General features: G+C 37.6%; 2 protein-coding genes across 2 annotated transcripts; one reads left to right on the forward strand and one right to left on the reverse strand.

The window, feature by feature from the left end:
* The first annotated feature begins 12,992 nt into the window (after positions 1-12,992).
* On the forward strand, positions 12,993-15,219 carry LOC120179762 (RING-box protein 1a-like). Its single transcript, XM_039185268.1, has 3 exons — positions 12,993-13,129; positions 13,620-13,679; positions 14,944-15,219. Exons 1-3 carry the CDS (start codon positions 12,994-12,996, stop codon positions 15,072-15,074), a joined length of 327 nt encoding a protein of 108 aa, XP_039041199.1. The 5' UTR covers position 12,993; the 3' UTR covers positions 15,075-15,219.
* A 2,474-nt stretch (positions 15,220-17,693) lies between these two features.
* Positions 17,694-18,383, reverse strand: LOC120179759. Its single transcript, XM_039185266.1, has one exon. It carries the CDS (start codon positions 18,293-18,295, stop codon positions 17,858-17,860), a length of 438 nt encoding a protein of 145 aa, XP_039041197.1. The 5' UTR covers positions 18,296-18,383; the 3' UTR covers positions 17,694-17,857.
* Between the last annotated feature and the right edge of the window lie 215 nt (positions 18,384-18,598).

Here is an 18,598-nt window from a genome sequence, read left to right on the forward strand (position 1 = left end):
TTGCGATTTTTATTCGCGGTTGCGATTTTCATTTCGCGTTGCGATTGTCTGGTCGCGATAGTCATTCGCGTTGCGATCTTCGTTGCGATTCTCTCGTTGCGATAGTCATTTCCGCGTTGCGATTCTCATTATCTCGTTGCGATTTTCATTTCAACCAAAAGACAAAAACAGTGTTGCAAATTTTAGTTTCAAGAATAAACTACTATTTATTTATTGTTTTGTTTTTGGTATATCTTGACAGTGTAGTTTTGGTATATCTAACTTGGTATGTTTATTGTTTTTTTGTAGAAATTTTTTTCGGCTTCATTGACATTAAGGAATAAAGTTAGCCTAGCCACTACAATTGCTTCGAAGCTTCACTGCACAAAGAAATTGTTTTGAAGAAACCTGCTTCGGGCCATGGCTGAGAGTACAGCATCCGGGTGGAGATGCTAGTTTGACCCATTTGTGGCTTCAGACCATGATAGCGATCTACCCGACAGTATACAACGTGGTGAGGAAGAGATATGGTTTCATTTTCCACCGGCGTATACTTGTTTGGGCGGAAGGAGTTTGCTTAATCACTGGTCTACGATTCGGACACGATGATGTAGGCCGGTACACTCGTCATATCACCCGCCCATCATGGTTATCCAGGGTTTTTCCTGATGAGTCAATAGAGAAGCCGAACTTACACGTCGACGACATGAAGAAATTGTTAATAAGAAAGATGGTTTTACTCAGATGAATGACGTCGATGTTGTCCGAGTATGCCTTCTACTACTTTTGTATGCCGGCTTTTTAGGCAGAGAGCCAGACAACCTATCCTCAGGAGCTAATATTATGGTAGAGGACCTAAATGCATGGAATCTGTTTCCGTGGGGTTCGTATATATGGAAAGCTACCTGGACTAAGTTGTCGTCTGCCTTTGATGACCGCAAAAGTTTACGGGGGCGATGGGTCGAAATACACTTTGTCAGGCTTTGTTGGGCCTTTAAGGTAAGAATTTTATATAATGTTTTCAAAATTATAATTAATTATTTAACAATTACTAATGTTGTTATTATATTGTTTGTAGATTTGGATATTCGAGGCCTTTCCTGCCATGAAGACATATGCAATAAAAACTTCAAATGATATTCCCAGGGCTATTTCCTGGAAGAGGAAACGTCTGTTGGATTGGGAAGACTTAATACCATATGCGACAATAAATAAGTAAGTTAACACAAATACTATCATATATAAAACAAGTTATTAATAGTAGACGTTTAACTTTGTTTAGTTTTATATTTTAGGAGGCCAACATTCCATTAATGAGACTGACACCCACGGAGGCTGAGCTTGCCACTGATTGGTGGCAAGCTAGTCAACGTTTTCTTGATGGCACGAATGATGAGCAGCCTCCACTTCCTCCACTTCGAGAGCCATCACCTCACCCAGAGCCATCACCTGATCGACCCGACTATACACCTCTACAATGAGAGCCATCACCTATCCCGTCACATCATCGAGCCTCTTCTCCACCATCTCATGATAGGCGACCGGCAAAGATGCCACGACTTCTATCTCCCTATTCTCCACCTCTACGGGATGAGTCAAGGAGTTACGTGAGGTCAATGCCTTGCGTGAGGAGATCGGTACTCTACTTGATAACGATGGTGCAGGCGTTGTGGAGGTGTCTACTTTACGTGGTGAGGTTGCCGCTCTATGTGAGATGGTAGTATCGTTGCAGAATGAGGTTCATACTCTACGCAACGAGGTAAGTTAAGATTTTCCATATTTAACTTGATGATAAATTTACTCGTAATTCACTTAAATTAACCATTTCACTTAGATTGCTTAGTAAATTTATTCGGCTGCTGCCAAAACTGCTAAACTTTTACTTTAACACTGTGAAGTTAGTATTTGTCTTTGTTTTGTCTTTTGGTTGAAAGTTTGAAATATTTATCTTTGTTTTCACTGTTTAAATATCATGTCTGTATTTACTGATATTTGTATTTAAATTTAGCGGACCGATAAGGTGGATGCTTTACGTCGGGTTTTCTTGCACGACAGAGTTCACGCATCAGACGGCGTGCACGTGCTATTAAGTCTCCGTATACCCCAATGTGCGAAGACACCGCAAAAAGAAGCCCGACTTGTCATCCCTCAAGAGTCCACTCTTATCGTTGAAGAGGACCCTATCATTCCTCGAGAGTCCCCTCCCACCGTTCAAGAGGCCACTGTCATCGTTGAAGAGGTCCTCCCACATTCAAGAGCCCGATTCACATGGTGTCATATGTAGGATTCTTGAGAAACCCTGACGTGCCGGACATGATGGATTCAAGTTGGCTCTCGTATGAGTTACCGGCCAGTACCATACCGGTATCTGAAGAGGAGAGGAAACAACTACCGGACACAATTCTGGATAACACTCTTTGGGCTAAGACCGCAGTGATTTTATCTACATGAGCGAAGCCAGGGGTGTTTCACTGACATATGCAAGCTCAATGATGATATCTATTTGTTGCTTGATCGGTCTGGTGGGGGCGTATTATTAGGGGTCGAAGACAATGGCTATTTTGATGGAGGGGTAAGTCTTATATTTTTCTTATATTTTCTTATATTTTCATTGATTATTTTTTTTGTAAATTTATGTAAGTTACTAATATATGTCTTTTTTGTAAAACAGCATATCGATGCGTGGGTGTCACGTCTTCTAATAATTAGGAAACTTAAGGAAAATAAAAGAAATACACGATATACAATTATGCCGACGTCTTTTAACGCCGTTCACTTGAAGAATCAACGAGAATCATTTGCGTTGGGCAATGGACAAGCTAAACTTTATCCTGCATGGTGGGAGGTCGATAAGGTTAGTGTTTATTTTAGATTGAGTTTAAAGGTATTCATAAATAAGTGCGCAAATGAATGAATTATTACTATGATTGCAGGTGTTTATCCCTGTTTTGAAACGTAACCATTGGCTTCTCGTCGAGCTTCAGATCCATCCCTTAAGGCAATAGTATATGACAGCATGATAAATTACATATCATTGGCTGATTTAAGAGATATTATTAAGGGATGGAGCTCTTATTGGCTAAATTCTTGGATGCGATAAATTATTGGACTCGTTCTAGAAACAAGAAGCCAAAGAAGCTCAATATTACAGTTAGCAGAGACGAGACCGCACCACAACAAACGAAAGGACCCAGAGGGGATTGTGGTCCTCTCGTATGCTTGGCGTTGGACCGTTTGATCACAGGAAGTATAAAGTATCTACCTCCCACCGATATAGATAGAGCTGCAGTAGGCTTGTGGTTTCGACATTATATGGCTAGATCGATATATACGAGACGCTCCTACCTGCATCCGCGTTATAAAAATGTCCATAACAATTGGTATGTTTATAGGCTGTGGTTTGAAAATGTTTGGTTAAGTACCTAGAATTCAATAATTTGATGTTTGTAGGTTTTAGATGTGTAGAAAGTGTTGTTTGAGCAAATGTTTGGTTTATGCAGGTTATCTTAGAAGTGAGCTGCGTGAAAATGATGTATGGCTGCAAAAGTTGATTCAATAGTAGAAGTGTTATTTCTCTAATAATTATTGCTTATTTTTGATGTTTAATTGATTTGTAAAGGTGATTTGTAAAAGTTGATTGTTAATTGATGTTAACATAATTCTTATTTGTGCTTGTTTAATTGATTGAAATGTAATGGTTGATTTTGTTGATTTCAATCTGCATTATGTTGAAGGCAAAAAGTACTATCGCAATGCGAAATGAAATCGCAACGAGAGAATCGCAACGCGAAATGAAAATCGCAACGCGAAATTAAATTCGCGTTGCGATTTTCATTTCGCCTTGCGATTCCCTCGTTGCGATTTTCATTTCGCATTGCGATAGTAATTTCCACGTTGCGATAGACATTAAGATGATTGCCTATTAAGTGATAACAACTGAACAGATCATAGCAATTTTCAAACTCAAGCTACTAATACATGCCTAACTGAAAATGTTAAAAGTTCACACATAAAATCTACATAATACAACGTTTGCATTTAAAAATCACCTAAGTTAACAGTCCCAAAAGGTGAAGCCAGTTGTGATTGGGATTTAAAGATGATTGCGATTTTGATTGCCTTTTTCTTGACACCATATGAGCTTTGGATTTTGATGATGATCCATACTTTGGTAGAGGAAAAGATGATTGTGATGGCACTGGTGATCCACATGTCAACCTTGTATGACCACTTTCCTTGCACCGATACATGTCGATCTCTTCTTCTCTTCACCTTAGACGGTATACGATCGTGACTTTTTGGTCGGCCAGGTAGCCTTCTGTCCATGGCTGGTGGCAAAACTGTTTGTAAGTCATCTGGTATGTCCCACTCAGAAGGATGTGAAATAGGGTAGACAATCTCGGCATAAGTCTGTCGATACTAGTGTAGCAATCTATAGCGTATGTGCTTGAATCATCTGGTTTAGATGAAGAACAACTTTTATAACATGGCCACACGGATAACCAGATGTTTGCCATTTCATACAACTACACGTCCTTGTTTAGATCGACAAGCCCATTTAAGTTATTATCCAGTACTTCAAACAAAGTGTTTGAACATGGTTCAACTCTCCATGACGTTGACTTCACAACCACGTTTCGTTATCTTTTTTTCAGTCCATGGTGTAACACGATGTTCCAATATTCCTGTAAATTTAAATAAATAATACTTAGTAAAATATATGATAAGTTACGAATTCAAAGAAATAATACCTGCATGGTTTCTTTCTTGTAGTACCACTGTTGAATAGAGGCTCGAAAAAACTCCATTAACATAGTAATGGGTAATTTCCGGGAATGACGACTTAGAGCGTTAATTGATTCTACTATTAGACGTCATGAACCATATCTTGCTCCAAGTTGATGTACTCTTGACCATCTTTCAAAACCGACATCTTCTAGTGTTTGAGCACACTGAGGCAAAACACGTCTTAAAACAGTTTATATGCTTATTGAAATCCACTTCCCGATAAGCCTTACAGCCTTCCAGTATGTCCATTTGCTTTTTTTACCAGCAGACATTGATTTTAGATTTCTATACAAATGAACACCACAAAGTCCATGAAAAGCATCTGGGAAACACCTTCTAACAGCGTTGTCAATTGAGTTTGCCCTATCGGATATGATTGTCAGATTGCTAATAGGACCTATGCAATCCCTAAGATGCCCCATAAACCATGTCCATGAATCAGAGGTTTCAGATTTGCCAACCCCGTAAGGTATTGTCAATATCCCATTGTTAGCATCCATGGATACTGCTAATAAGTTTACTCCAAGGTATCGACCTTTCAAATGTGCTCCGTTAACTATAATAACTGGGCGCATGCAAGTAATAAACGAATGAATCTACAAAATAATATACACAAGAAATATAATCATTTAAATGAAATGCATGTAACTAACAGAAATGAGTCAACAGAATTATATTTATTTACTAACCGCAGCACCAATGACGATAAACAGCAACTCAAAGCGTCCATCTCTATCTGTTTTGATATGAGTTACCAACCCAGGATTTTTCAGCTTTAAATTATGACAATAACCCGGCAGTTGGGCAAACGATGCTTCTGGCGACCCCCTCAAAAATTCAAAGGCATAACATTTGGCTCTCCAAGCTTGAGAATATGATATACTAATCTTGAACCGAGCATTCATGTCAGTCATAATTTCATGTCCCCGATATACCCTGCCATTCAAAAACATTAACTCAGCCAGAAAACCACCCAACACCTTTTTGTTTGCATGTCTATGGTGAGGAAAAACTTGGGTTCTTGAACATGTATGTTTATCAATAAAAGTCCTAACTTGAAACATTGCGCATCTTTTATCCTCTTTGCAATCATACGCCACGTACAGTTTTGTCAATCGTACACCTTGTTTCGAACGATCTTTGCTTGATTGTTAACTTTAGTTGATAGCAATCTTCCACACATTTCGTATACAAAGCTATCTTCAAGTCTTCCTTTGTATCAAAACAATCATCTTTCTTGATACGAATAACTTTTGTGTAACAATCAACTGCTTTCTTTGCCAACTCTTCTTCCGGTAGCTGAAGTAATTCTGGCATATTCCAGTTATACTCCCGTGGCATTTTCTTTTTTCGGGGACTTTTCTTCTTCTTTTTCTTCTTCAGGATTATATGAATTACAGAATGGATGTTCAACATGTTCATTCACAGTCGAACTTCCTCCTCATTATCATCAACAACATCTTCCTCGGCAACGGGTGTTTCATCATCAAAATTCGGGTATTGACCAATATCAAAATCATTACACGCAGTGTCTATTTCTTCTTCTGAAACATCATCAAAATCCGTGTATTGACCAATATCAAAGTCCGGGTATTGACCAAGATCAAATTTCGAATACTGAATAGTACTCACAATTTTTTCTCTTGGCATCATCGTCTAATTGGTCAATACGAAAACCGGAATTTGGTGCTGAAAGTTGATTTGGATTTGGATTAGAGAAAGGCTGTGGGTTTTGAGACCCACTTAGTTGATTAATACCCGCTACTGACCCAACAATACTACTTCTAGGTTCAACAACATACAATGTAACATCATCACTTGAAACATTAATGTAAGCAATGAATCGTTCAACATCTTCATTGCGGTTAACAAATAAACTTACCATTCTTCTCTGATAGATAGCCTAAATCCACTTAGGGGCTCTAAATTCAATTTCTTTGAAACACGTAACATTAGGGTTTCATAAGTTAACTTCTTTAATGACAGTTTTAGTTGAAGATTCATGGGTAAAGGCATATATTGTAAAACACCATGAACATTCTCCCATGACCCTCCAAAACACAAATCTATCCAAACATGATCAACATTAGATGATTTCATGGTTGTAACTAAACAAACGAGATGCGAAACTAAGACCTGTTGCCGGATGGGGAAGGATGTCGTTGGATATAGGAACGGATGTCGCCGGAGAGAGTGATAGATGGAGATGGAATGAGTTGCGATTTAGGGATTTAGGTTATGAGTTATTGCTGCTGCGTAGATATATACACAAAAAATTTGGCTTACGAAACTAAAACCTGTTGCGAACTTTGAAACTCGCATTGCGATTCTGTATTATCTCGTTGCGAAAGTCAGAATCGCGTTGCGAAAGGCAATAATTTGACCATCGCAATGCGAAATGTAAATCGCAACGATAGAATCGCAATGCGAAATGAAAAAGGCAACGAGGATTAACATGCATAAACTTTTAACAATTATTGAATTCTAGGTACTTAACCAAACATTTTCAAACCAAAAGGAGTATATATGTTACAAACTTGCATTATGTGTATTTTATGTGTGCACTTTTAACATTTTCAGTTAGGCATGTATTAGTAACTTGAGTTTGAACATTGCTATGATCTGTTCAGTTGTTATCACTTATTAGACATTCATTTGACTATCGCAATGCGAAAATGGCTATCGCAACGCGAAAATGGCTATCGCAACGCGAAAATGGCTATCGCAACGAGAAAATCGCAATGCGAAATGAAAATCGCATTGCGATTTTCTCGTTGCGATTTTCATTTCGCATTGCGATTTTTATTTCGCATTGCGATTTTCTCGTTGCTATAGCCATTTCGCGTTGCGATAGTCTGTTTTGCCTTCAACATAAAGCAGATTGAAAATCAACAAATCAACTATTACATTTCAACACAAATTATGTACACATCAATTAAACAAATCAACATTTACAAATCATCTTTTACAAATCAATTAAACAATAAAAAAATAATAATAATTCTTATTTCTTCATCAATTATTGAATCAATGAAACCACAACTTTGTGACCCCGTACATCCATTTCACGCAGCTCACTTAAGGATTAACCTGCAGAAACCAAACATTTGCTCAAACAAGACTTCCTACACATCTAAAACCTACAAACAGCAAATTATTGAATTCTAGGTACTTAACCAAACATTTTCAAACCAAAAGAAGTATATGTTAACAAAACTTGCATTTGACTTACCAATTAACAATGGACACTTTCATAACGCGGATGCAGGTAGGCAGCGTCTCGAATATATTACTCTAGCCATATAATGCCGAAACCACAAGCCTACTGCAGCTCTATCTCTATCGGTAGGAGGTAAAAACTCTGTGCTTCCCGTCGTCAAACGCGCCAAGCAAAGGCATACGAGAGGACCACAATCCCCTCTGGCTCCCGGCGATTGCTGTGGCGCGGTCTCGTCTCTGACAACTGTGACATTGAACTTCTTTGGCTTCTTGTGTCCAGAATGACTCCAATACTTAATCTCATCCAAGAATTTAGCCAAATGAGAGCTCCATCCCTTGAAAATATCTCTCAAATCAGACAGTGATATGTAATTGATCATGCTGTCATACACTATTATCTTCAGGGATGGGAGCTGAAGTTGGACGAGAAGCCAGTGACGACATTCCAAAACAGGGATAAACACCTGCGATCATAAGTAATAATTCATTTATTTGCGCACTTATTTATGAACACCTTTAAAAAATTTAAAAAATAAACACTAACCTTATCGACCTTCCACCATACAGGATAAAGTTTAGCTTGTCCATTGCCCAACAAAAATGATTCATCTCGTTGATTCTTCAAGTGAACTGCGTGAAAAGCCGTCGGCATTATTGTATATAACGAATTTTTTTTATTTTTCCTAAGCTTCCTTATTATTAGTAGACGTGACACCCACGCATCGATATGCTGTTTTACAAAAAAATACATATATTAGTGAATTACATTAATTTTTAAACAAATTAATCAAATCATATATAAGACAAATATAAGACTTACCTCCCCATCCAAATAGCCACTGTCTTCAACCCCTAATAGCACACCCCACCAAGACCGATCAAGCAACAAAAACATTTCATCGTTGATTTTCTGATGTCAGTGTAACACCCTTGGCTCCGCTCATGTAGATAAAAATCAACTGCGGTCTTAGCCCAAAGGGTATTATCCACAATTGTTTCCGGTAGTTGTCTCCTCTCCACTTCAGATACCGGAAGGGTACTAGCCGGTAACTCATATGAGAGCCAACTCTCATCCATCATGTCCGGAACCGGTGGGGGTTTCTCAATACTTCGATATATTACCCCATGTGAATCGGGCTCTGGAATGGTGGGAGGGACCTCTTCAACGATGACAGTGGCCTCTTGAATGGTGGGAGGGAATCTTGAGGGAGAATAGGGGCCTCTTGAACGATTGGAGGGGACTCTTGAGGGATGACCGGTGAGTCGGGCTTCTTCTTGCGGAGTCTTCGCACCATTGGGGTGAACGGAGACGTAATAGCACGTCCATGCCGTCTGATGTGTGAACTCCGTCGTGCAAGGAAAACCCGACGTAAAGAATCCACCTTATCGGGCCGCTAAAAAAAATTAATACATAAATCAGTAAATAAACAGACATGATATTAAACAAAGACAAATATGTTTCAAACTAGCATTGTATTCACCCAAGTCATTATTCTATCATAGTTCACAAAATGCTCAGATAACATTCCAGAAGTAAGCACTTATATAAACATTTAAAAGGACAACATATATAAACATTCCAGAAGAAGAATAGTTTACTTTCGCAACACGAAACTTAAAATCGCAACGCGAAAATGACTATCGCAACGCGGAAATGGCTATCGCAATGCGAAATGAAAATTGCAACGACAAAATCGCAACGCGAAACACAAATCGCATTGCGATTTTCATTTCGCGTTGCGATTTCATTTCGCATTGCGATTTTGTCGTTGCGATTTTCATTTCGCATTGCGATAGCCATTTCCGCGTTGCGATAGTCATTTTCGTGTTGCGAAAGTAAACTATTCTTCTTCTGCAAATTGAAACTTGAATGGATTGCATTACTTCAACCAAAAGACAAAAACAAAACCAAAAACAAATACTAACAAAAACAGTTTAGCAGTATTGGCAGCAACCGAATGAATTACGAGTATGAAAATCTTAAACTTACCTCGTTGCGTCGTATGCGTAGAGTATGAACCTCATTTTGCAACGATGCTACCATCTCACGTAGAGCGGCTACCTCACCGCGTAATGTAGACACCTCAACACACCATGCACCATCGTCTTTGCGTAAAGTACCGACCTCCTCACGCAAGGCATTGACCTCATCACGTAACTCCCCTAACTCATCCTGTTGAGGTGGAGGTGGAGAACAGGGAGATAAACGTCGTGGCATCTTTTCCGGTCGCCTATCTTGCGGTGATGGTGGAGAAGAGGCTCGATGATGTGACAGAATAGGTGATGGCTGTCGTTGTGGAGGTGTATAGCTGGGTCGATCAGATGATGGCTCTGGGTGAGGTGATAGCTCTGGGTGAGGTGATGGCTCCCGAAGTGGAGGCTGCTCATCAACCGTTCCATCAAAAAAACGCTTACTAGCTTGCCACCAATCAGTGGCAAGCTCAGCTTCCGTGGGTGTCAGCCTCTGTAGAGGAGTGTTGGCCTTCTAACAATATAAAAGCTCAAACAAAGTTAAACGTGTACTAGTAATAACTTGTTTATAAACATATGGTAGTATTTATGTTAACTTACATTATTTATTATCGTATACCGTAGTAAATCTTCCCATTGCAAGGTTCGTTTCCTCTTCCAGGAAATAGCCCTGAGAATTTTTGAAGTTTTATTGCATATGTCTTCATGGCGGGAAATGCCTCAAATATCAAAATCTACAAACAATATAATAACAAACATTAGTAATTGTTAAATAATTACTTATAATTTTGGAAACATTATATAAAAATTCTTACCTTAAAGGCCCAAATAAAGCCTGTCAAAGTGTATTGGAACCATCGCCATGCAAACTTTTTCGATCATACAAGGCAGACGATAACTTATTCCAGTAGCTTTCCATAAATACGAGCCCCACGGAAACATGTTCCACGCATTTAGGTCTTCTACCAATTTGATTAGATCATTTGGAATAGGTTGTTTGGCCTCTCTGCCTAAAAAGCCGGCATGCAAAAGAATTAGAAGGCATACTCAGACAACGTCGACGTCATCCATCCGAGTAAAACCATCTTTCTTATTCAATAATATCGTCAGGTCTTCCACGTGTAGATTCGGCCTCTCCAGCTCAGGAAAACCCCGGGATAACCATGATGGGCGGGTAATGTGTCTAGTGTACCGACCTACATCATCGTGTCCGAAGCGTAGACCGGTGATTAAGCAAAACTCCTCCCGTCCAAAACACGTATACACCGGTGGAAAATCAAACCATATCTCTTCATCACGACGTTGTATAGTATCTGGTAGATCCCTAGTCATGGTTTGAAGAAATAGGTGTGTCAACATCGCATCTCCACCGGGATGTTGTACTTTCAGCCATGGCCCGAAGCAAGTATCCTCAAACATTTTTCTTTGTGCAGGTGAAAGCTTCGACGCAATTGTTTTGGCCAGGCTGACTTTATTTCTTAAGGTTAATTGAGCCGAATAAAAGTTCTACAAAAACAATAAACATACTAAGTTAGATATACCAAAAACTACACTGTGAAGATATACCAAAAACAATAATAAACATAAAGAGTAGTAGTTTATTCTTCAAACTTAAAATTGCAACACTGTGAATTTCTTATTTGTCTTTGTTTTTTGGTTGAAGTAATGCAATTCATTCAAGTTTCAATTTGCAGAAGAAGAATAGTTTCTGAAAATGAAAATCGCAACACGAAAATGACTATCGCAATGAGAGAATCGCAACGCGAAACTAAAATCGCGTTGCGATTTTTATTTCGCGTTACGATTCTCGGTTGATTTAATAAGTAATCTAAGTGAAATGGTTAATCTATTATTGAAATTACTAGTAAACTTATCATCAATTTCAATATGAAAAACCTAATAATAATGCAAAAATTTCAAAAAGAAAATAATTAAAAAAACTAACCTCGTTGGGTTGATTTGGTTGATTTTCCATTTCTGATTGTGAGGTGGCTCTAAGAGATGGAGATAGACGGATTTCGCCGGAGATGGGGACGGATTTCGTCGGAGATGGGTGAGAGAGTGAGAGATGGAGATGGGACTGAGTTGTGATTTTAGGTTTTAGGTTATGAGTTGCGATTACGGGATATACTGTGGACGGTTCAGTGTTCCAATATATTAATATTCGTGTTTAGAATTTAAAAATAAAATACTTGGCCAGGATACTAATGGCGCTTTGAAAATCGCATTGCGATTATGTATTATCGCGTTGCGAAAGTCAGAATCGCGTTGCGAAAGTAAGTATCTCGTTGCGATTTTGTATTATCGCATTGCGATAGTCAGTATCGCATTGCGATTTTCCCAAATCGCGTTGCGATTTACTTATTCGCATTGCGATTTTCCCAATTCGCGTTGCGATTTACTTATTCGCATTGCGAATTGAGAAAATCGCAACGACACTGTAGACCATCGCAACGCGATTTCCAACTATCGCATTGCGAAAATACAACGCGAATTTGCGATAATAGAGATCGCGTTGCGAATTAGCGATCGCATTGCGATTTTGTTGGTCATTTTGGCAAATCCGGAAAAAATTGGTTAAAATCGTATATTATATGGGATTTTTGATCACTGAAGTTATTTTCTCTTTTGTTTTTCATGAGACCGAAGACTTTGTTTATTGTTTCTTTTAAGTACAATACCTTGAATGGCATGGGTCAATTTGATTGTTTATAAAGCAAAAGACAAGTTCAAAAATGGCTAATCACCACAAACCTGTCTACCGAACGGCCAAATCTTCAAATGTTGTCAAATACAGCTAAGCAAGTGATTTTTTATTTCATTTTTATTAAATCATTAAGTAATTAAATTAGAAAAAAGATACTAGTTTGCTTACGATTGTGTAGTTTACCTATAATTACAGACTCGAGCTACCACGCGCCTGCACTGTTCTCCTCCTTTCGCGAGCGTATACGACTGACTACCTCTTCCCCTCAACAAAAGCGAAAGGAATTCTGCCCTTTCCTTTCCTTTCTTTCCTTCCTTTCGATCGCTCTCATGGCTACTCTAGATTCCGACGTCCCGATGGTTCCCGTCGGCGAGGCTTCAAGCAGCACTTCTCCTTCCACCTCCACTAAGAAGCTCAAGCGCTTCGAGATCAAAAAGTGGAGTGCGGTTGCTCACTGGGCTTGGGGTACATCCCTACATTCTCTATCACTCCGTATTTTCCTTCTCTATATATTTTGGAAAATTATCAGTCTTAATATACTGTTAAAATAAATATTATCGATTGGTAAAAATACTGAAAACATAATTATTTTTATCGATTTATTATTATTAGACATTTTATCGAAAATATTAAAAATATTAATGTTTAGATAGAAATAATAATATTTTACATAAATTTTTATAATTTTATTATTTAAATAATAAAAAAATTAATAATAATTTTTTTAATTATATTAAAGTGTCGTACTGTAAAATTTCATATATAAATATATATATTTCCTTAAAGCTGTTTTTGGTTGATTGGATGATATTTTGTTAGATAATTGTGCGATTTGTAGGAATCGCATCATGGACCTATTTAAGTCTTGATTTCATTTTTTCAACTTTTTATTCATTTAATTGTATGAATTTTCTTCTTGGTTTGTTAATTCAAATTGTTTAATTTGGCTGTTCAGGCATTGAATGCCAAGCCAACCAAGCAAGTTCCACCAGGGAGGAATGCACTGTTGCGTGGGGTATGTTTCCTTTTTGCACTCCTTGAAACATTGCTCTCACTATTTATACTCCATGGTAATATCTTAGGCATGCTTTATTTTTGGGATTATACAATCGAGTTTGCAATGTATATATGTACCACTGAAAATATAAAGTGCTTGTTTGTTTGAATTGTGTATGGTTTTTTTTACTTTGGGGAATGGCGCTAGGCTGTTTTGTTTGAGTATGCTTTATACTGAACACAAGGATTGAGCTTTAGGGCCCATTGTTCAACTAGCTTTTGTTGCTGGTTTCATGAAGTGGAGGAGCGAATGTTCTTGTCTGGGTATAGAAGAGAAGAAATCTTGGTGATTTCCTGACGTTAGACTTAGAGTGACTGAGTCCTTGTGATTGTTCTTGTCTGAGTTTAGATGAGAACAATTTTGTCTTAAAGTTGAAGAAATAGTGCCGACACATTTTATGTTTTTGTTGAGAACATTTCAAACAACTAGATCTTCTCAGATGATAATGTGATAGATCAATTAAGTTGGCGTTATCCATTTTTCCTTTCCAATGCTTTTTTTAAAGAATCTGGACCTAGTAGTGGCATCCAGCTTCACTATTTTATATGTTATGCACTTCTGCTTTAAGATCATCTGCTTAAGCAAGTTGACACGCCTGGTGGTTTACTTCATTGCTTTTGAATTTGAAGTTTTGATGTTTAAGTAGTCTTAGTATAATGCTAATTTTTTTCCTTTTTTGGTAACCAAAGCTAATTGTTGTCCTCACTTTTTGGGTTGACTCAAGTCGTAGGATGAACTAGATTGGTTTCAATTCCTTTTATTACCATATAGTTAGCCAAAATCTCTACGTTTTACTAATATTAAATGAGAATAGAATTCCATGACTAAGTGAAGTGCTGAAAAAAAATTAGTTAAATTGCATCTTACGTTTACTTCTCTGTTCAAGTTTTCTGAAGAGTTTGGTGGATGAGTGCATAAAGACAGGACAACCGACAACCATCTTAAATGGCATTAATATTTTCTTGTCAATAATGTTGTTTTGCTCCTGGGATTTTATTATAGCTTTTCCTATAATAATTGTTTCCTATATATCTTGACCTGAACTCTTTCTTCACTATTTTATCGCATGAATTCATTTTTGACATTTAATATAAACATGTGTACAGAGAAAAGAAATGCCTGAATTCATCTTTTGACATTTTCCTTGAAACAAACACAAAAAACTAAAATATGTCTTACCCTGAATTCTTTCTTCAGCATTTAATCACTTTTGTTTATGTAGGTGTCTGCAACCATGCATTCCACTTTCACTCCATCAGCCGATGGTTGAAGACCCGTCAAGTGTGTACTTTGGGTATGCTTTGTCTCCATGTTTATGCTGGTCGGATATTTTGCCCCGTTCCATTCTTTTGACTCCATGGAACTAATTCCATAGTTTTGCTTTTGCGGATAATAGTGAATGGGAGTTCCAAAAGTATGGTCACTAGATCTTTCCAAGTGGCTACCCAGTTAAACCTACTTACCTTTCTCGATGCTGAAGAAGGTTGCTCGTATTTCTTCAGCTTTCTTTTGATTCTTGTAATTTTTTAGGAAAACATATGGCTGTATGAAATAGAATGGGAATTTGATATTCACCCTGTGCAATATGCTAAATTTTGAATGATAATTATTCCTTCTTGTGTTGATCCCAGGGATGGACCTAGGCAGCGAATGGGTGAGGCGGTCGTCCCCCTAAAAATCTAAAATTATTATATATTTCATATTTTTGTATATGTATTTTCTATTGAAATATGTTTTCGTCCCACAACAATTTATAAGTTTAAGTTCGTCCTCTAAAATTTTATAAGTTTAAGTTTGTCTCCCTTAATAAAATGTCTCCGTCCTTAGTTGATCCTCCCTTTCATGATAGCATCCTCTGTGTATAGATTTTATCATCATTCTTGAATCTTGAATTACAGTCTTTTGATCAAAGATTGTTGACTACTCTTAAGGTTCGTGCACATGTCCTTTAAGAAAGACCTGCTATGCTCATTGGGCCCTTCCTCAAATCATATGCTCATTTCCGAGTTCTTTTGGAATCCCTTAAAACCGATCTTTTTTGTCTCGATAATAATTAAAAGGCCTCTAAATTTTTTGTCGATTGAATCTTAGTTTGATTGATAGCGTCTTCGATTTCAACGTATTTACGTGTAAAAGATCACATCTACCCTTTACGACAAAATTGACAGCCGTCGGGGAATAAATGAATATTTAGTTTATCTTTCTAGTCTTATTTCTACATTTTAATGAAAAATTGATGTCATGATCTGAATTTTCACAGGTGTTGTCACTCTTAGATGTGGCTCCAGAAATTTGGTCTGATATCGCACAACAAACTATTATTTTCCTTGGCAGTACAGGGTCAAGTGATAAATTAAGGTCCATGACTTGGCTTCTTGTGAGGTATATAGTGTCATTGTCTGCACTTTGTATCCACATAATGGGTCAATATTTCTATGCATATCTGCTGCCAAGATTCTGCTCCCCCTCCCAGTTTTACCATACCAGAAAACAACACAAAATGAACAGCTCTGATATTGAAAATATGAGTGGCTTTACTCTTGGTTTTCAAGTAAAAACAAACGCTCAAAGCAATGCTGATAACTCGATGTCAATCTTAGACATGTTATTTTATGGCTATTGCTTTTTTGTTTCTTTCCATTTGGGAACGCTCAATTAGGATTTTCTACAGATAAGATACGTTGCTCAGTTTCCAGAAAGGTGACTCGAGTTCTACTTCAAACATGTAGTTGAAACTTTGGGATTTTCCACAGAGCTAATTGTCACTTTTATGACACTACGAATCTTTATTTCTCATTTGTGGGGTTCACTTGATATTATTATTGTTAGGCTCAGGATTGGAGCAGAATTTCTGTCTCAATCTCAGTTCCCACAGGCTTTTCTTTGTACACTAATCCATATGAAGGGTGCATTTCAATGGGTTAAATGGAATGTCCATATGTTATGGGTAGTTCTCCTTTACGGTATTCTTAATATACGATTAAAGAAATGTTTTATCAAAAATATTAATATTTTTTTAATATTTCCAGTAAAGTATTACCTAAAATATTATTATTTTATCGGAAATGTTAATTTCGTTACCTAATTTCTGATAGAAAAAATAATATTTTAGGTATAGCTCAATATTAATATTTCCGATAAAAAAATAATGTTTTAAGTAGCGTTTTACCAGAAATATTAAAAAAAATAATAACATTTTCAATAGTGGTTTGTCTCAACCGTAAAGTAAGACTGTCGTACCTGAGACATCCCATGTGTTATTCAATTAAACCTATAAACAAGTGCCCATTAACCCAGGGAGTTGCAGAAAAGGAATCACAATATCAAACAGAACTGACCAGTCGAATCTTAAAAGAGGTCTTGCGGAAAAGTGTTTTCGAAAGAAAAAAAAATGAAAGGGAAAGGCGTAGATATTTTGATTTGATTTGATTGTACATGTTTCTTATTCAGTCTGCAAATGTATTTTGCAGCTGCTTTCATCTCCCCTGTTCCAAGTCATATTTGGACGTAATCTACCTAACGGAATGGCCAATCAAGGACTCTTTCCCTGTTCAAAGCTTTTGTCATGTTTCAAGAGTCGAAGCCAATCAAAATAATACATGTACATACATCACATTTGGCTGTACATGTCTGGAAACTTCTTTGTTTGCAGATGGCTATTATAATCGGCCACCACATTTGCACACTGACTCGGCATATGGTATGGAATGAGACAAAGTTTAACAAAATAATACTCCACCATTCTTTGTTTCCAGGAAATTTCCTGGCAATTTCATCTTCTTTCTTTACCTTTAATGCCAGGATTTTTTTAAATATGCCTTTCCACATTAGCCATTTTTCACAGCTGGCCAAGCTCAAACATTACCATTTTCATAAAACCTCACATGCTGCAAGAATCAAGACAAAAACACAAAACGAAACGAAACCACCTTTTATTGCTCATATACTCGAGATTTAAGGATATGGATTAGAAGATAAGTTTGAAACCTGACGCAGTTTATCAAATGTATATAACATATATGCTATATACAAATCATACATAAGGTGGATTGAATTGAGATGCCGAAACATTAGAGATATCTAGTCTATGTAACGATCAATCCGATGCAGAAAAAGAGTTTGAGAAGAATTCTAATTCAGGTAGAAAGAGCTGAGAAACAACTTTCAGATCGAAACAGAGGAGGGCGCTTAAGTCCTTCAAGTCCAGGCAAGGCGCTACTAGATTTAGTCCTAAGAGCTCTGGGCGAATCCAGACTTCGACGAAGAATCCTCCCCATGGCAAAAATAGGATGTTCCGTCTCATCCGAAGGACTCCACGCCCTAAACTTCTCATAGAAACGGATGTGTCGCTCCAACGCTTCCTCCGTGGAGATGAGCGTCACGGATCTCAGGGCCTCGTCTTTGACGGCTTCGGTGCATAGGCCACAAATCCAACGGCCCTGGTAACGTTCCCGGACTCGCATGATGTAAGCGACGGTGCATTCCTCGGTGAAGCCGCATGACTCGCATTTAACGCAGTGGGTTTCGGACGGGGCAGTCAGTTTGGTTGGAGTATCTGAGCCTGAGATTGCCATTGCATGGAACCGAACATTGAATACTCTGTTTTGTTCTCTCTATGCTTTTGAAATCTTCTCTGTAACTTTTTATATGGTGAAGCGAGTGGAGATGGGGAGAGAGATTTATAGCATATGAAAAGAGACAAATCAAAACATAATGTGAAATCATTGTGGTTTCTGCGTTTGTGGGCTTTGTCATGGGTTACTACAAGTGGGCTTTTAAAATTTTGTTTTTTTACTAAATAAGGATCTTATTAATAACCACTCTATTTTTTTAGTGTTTTTATTTTGATAAGTGAACTTTTAGAATTTGTATTATAA

Source organism: Hibiscus syriacus, unplaced genomic scaffold (genome assembly GCF_006381635.1).
Source record: "Hibiscus syriacus cultivar Baekdansim isolate YM2019G1 unplaced genomic scaffold, ASM638163v2 tig00112452_pilon, whole genome shotgun sequence".
Taxonomy (NCBI): domain Eukaryota; kingdom Viridiplantae; phylum Streptophyta; class Magnoliopsida; order Malvales; family Malvaceae; genus Hibiscus; species Hibiscus syriacus.

Bases quoted from the DNA above. Each gene is read 5' to 3' on its own strand.
- LOC120179762 (XM_039185268.1), top strand. From the start codon at position 12,994: ATGGCTACTCTAGATTCCGACGTCCCGATGGTTCCCGTCGGCGAGGCT. The intron at 13,130-13,619 runs GTACATCCCTAC...TTGGCTGTTCAG, and splicing joins GGTTGCTCACTGGGCTTGGG to GCATTGAATGCCAAGCCAAC. The intron at 13,680-14,943 runs GTATGTTTCCTT...TTGTTTATGTAG, and splicing joins GGAATGCACTGTTGCGTGGG to GTGTCTGCAACCATGCATTC.
- LOC120179759 (XM_039185266.1), bottom strand. From the start codon at position 18,295: ATGGCAATCTCAGGCTCAGATACTCCAACCAAACTGACTGCCCCGTCC.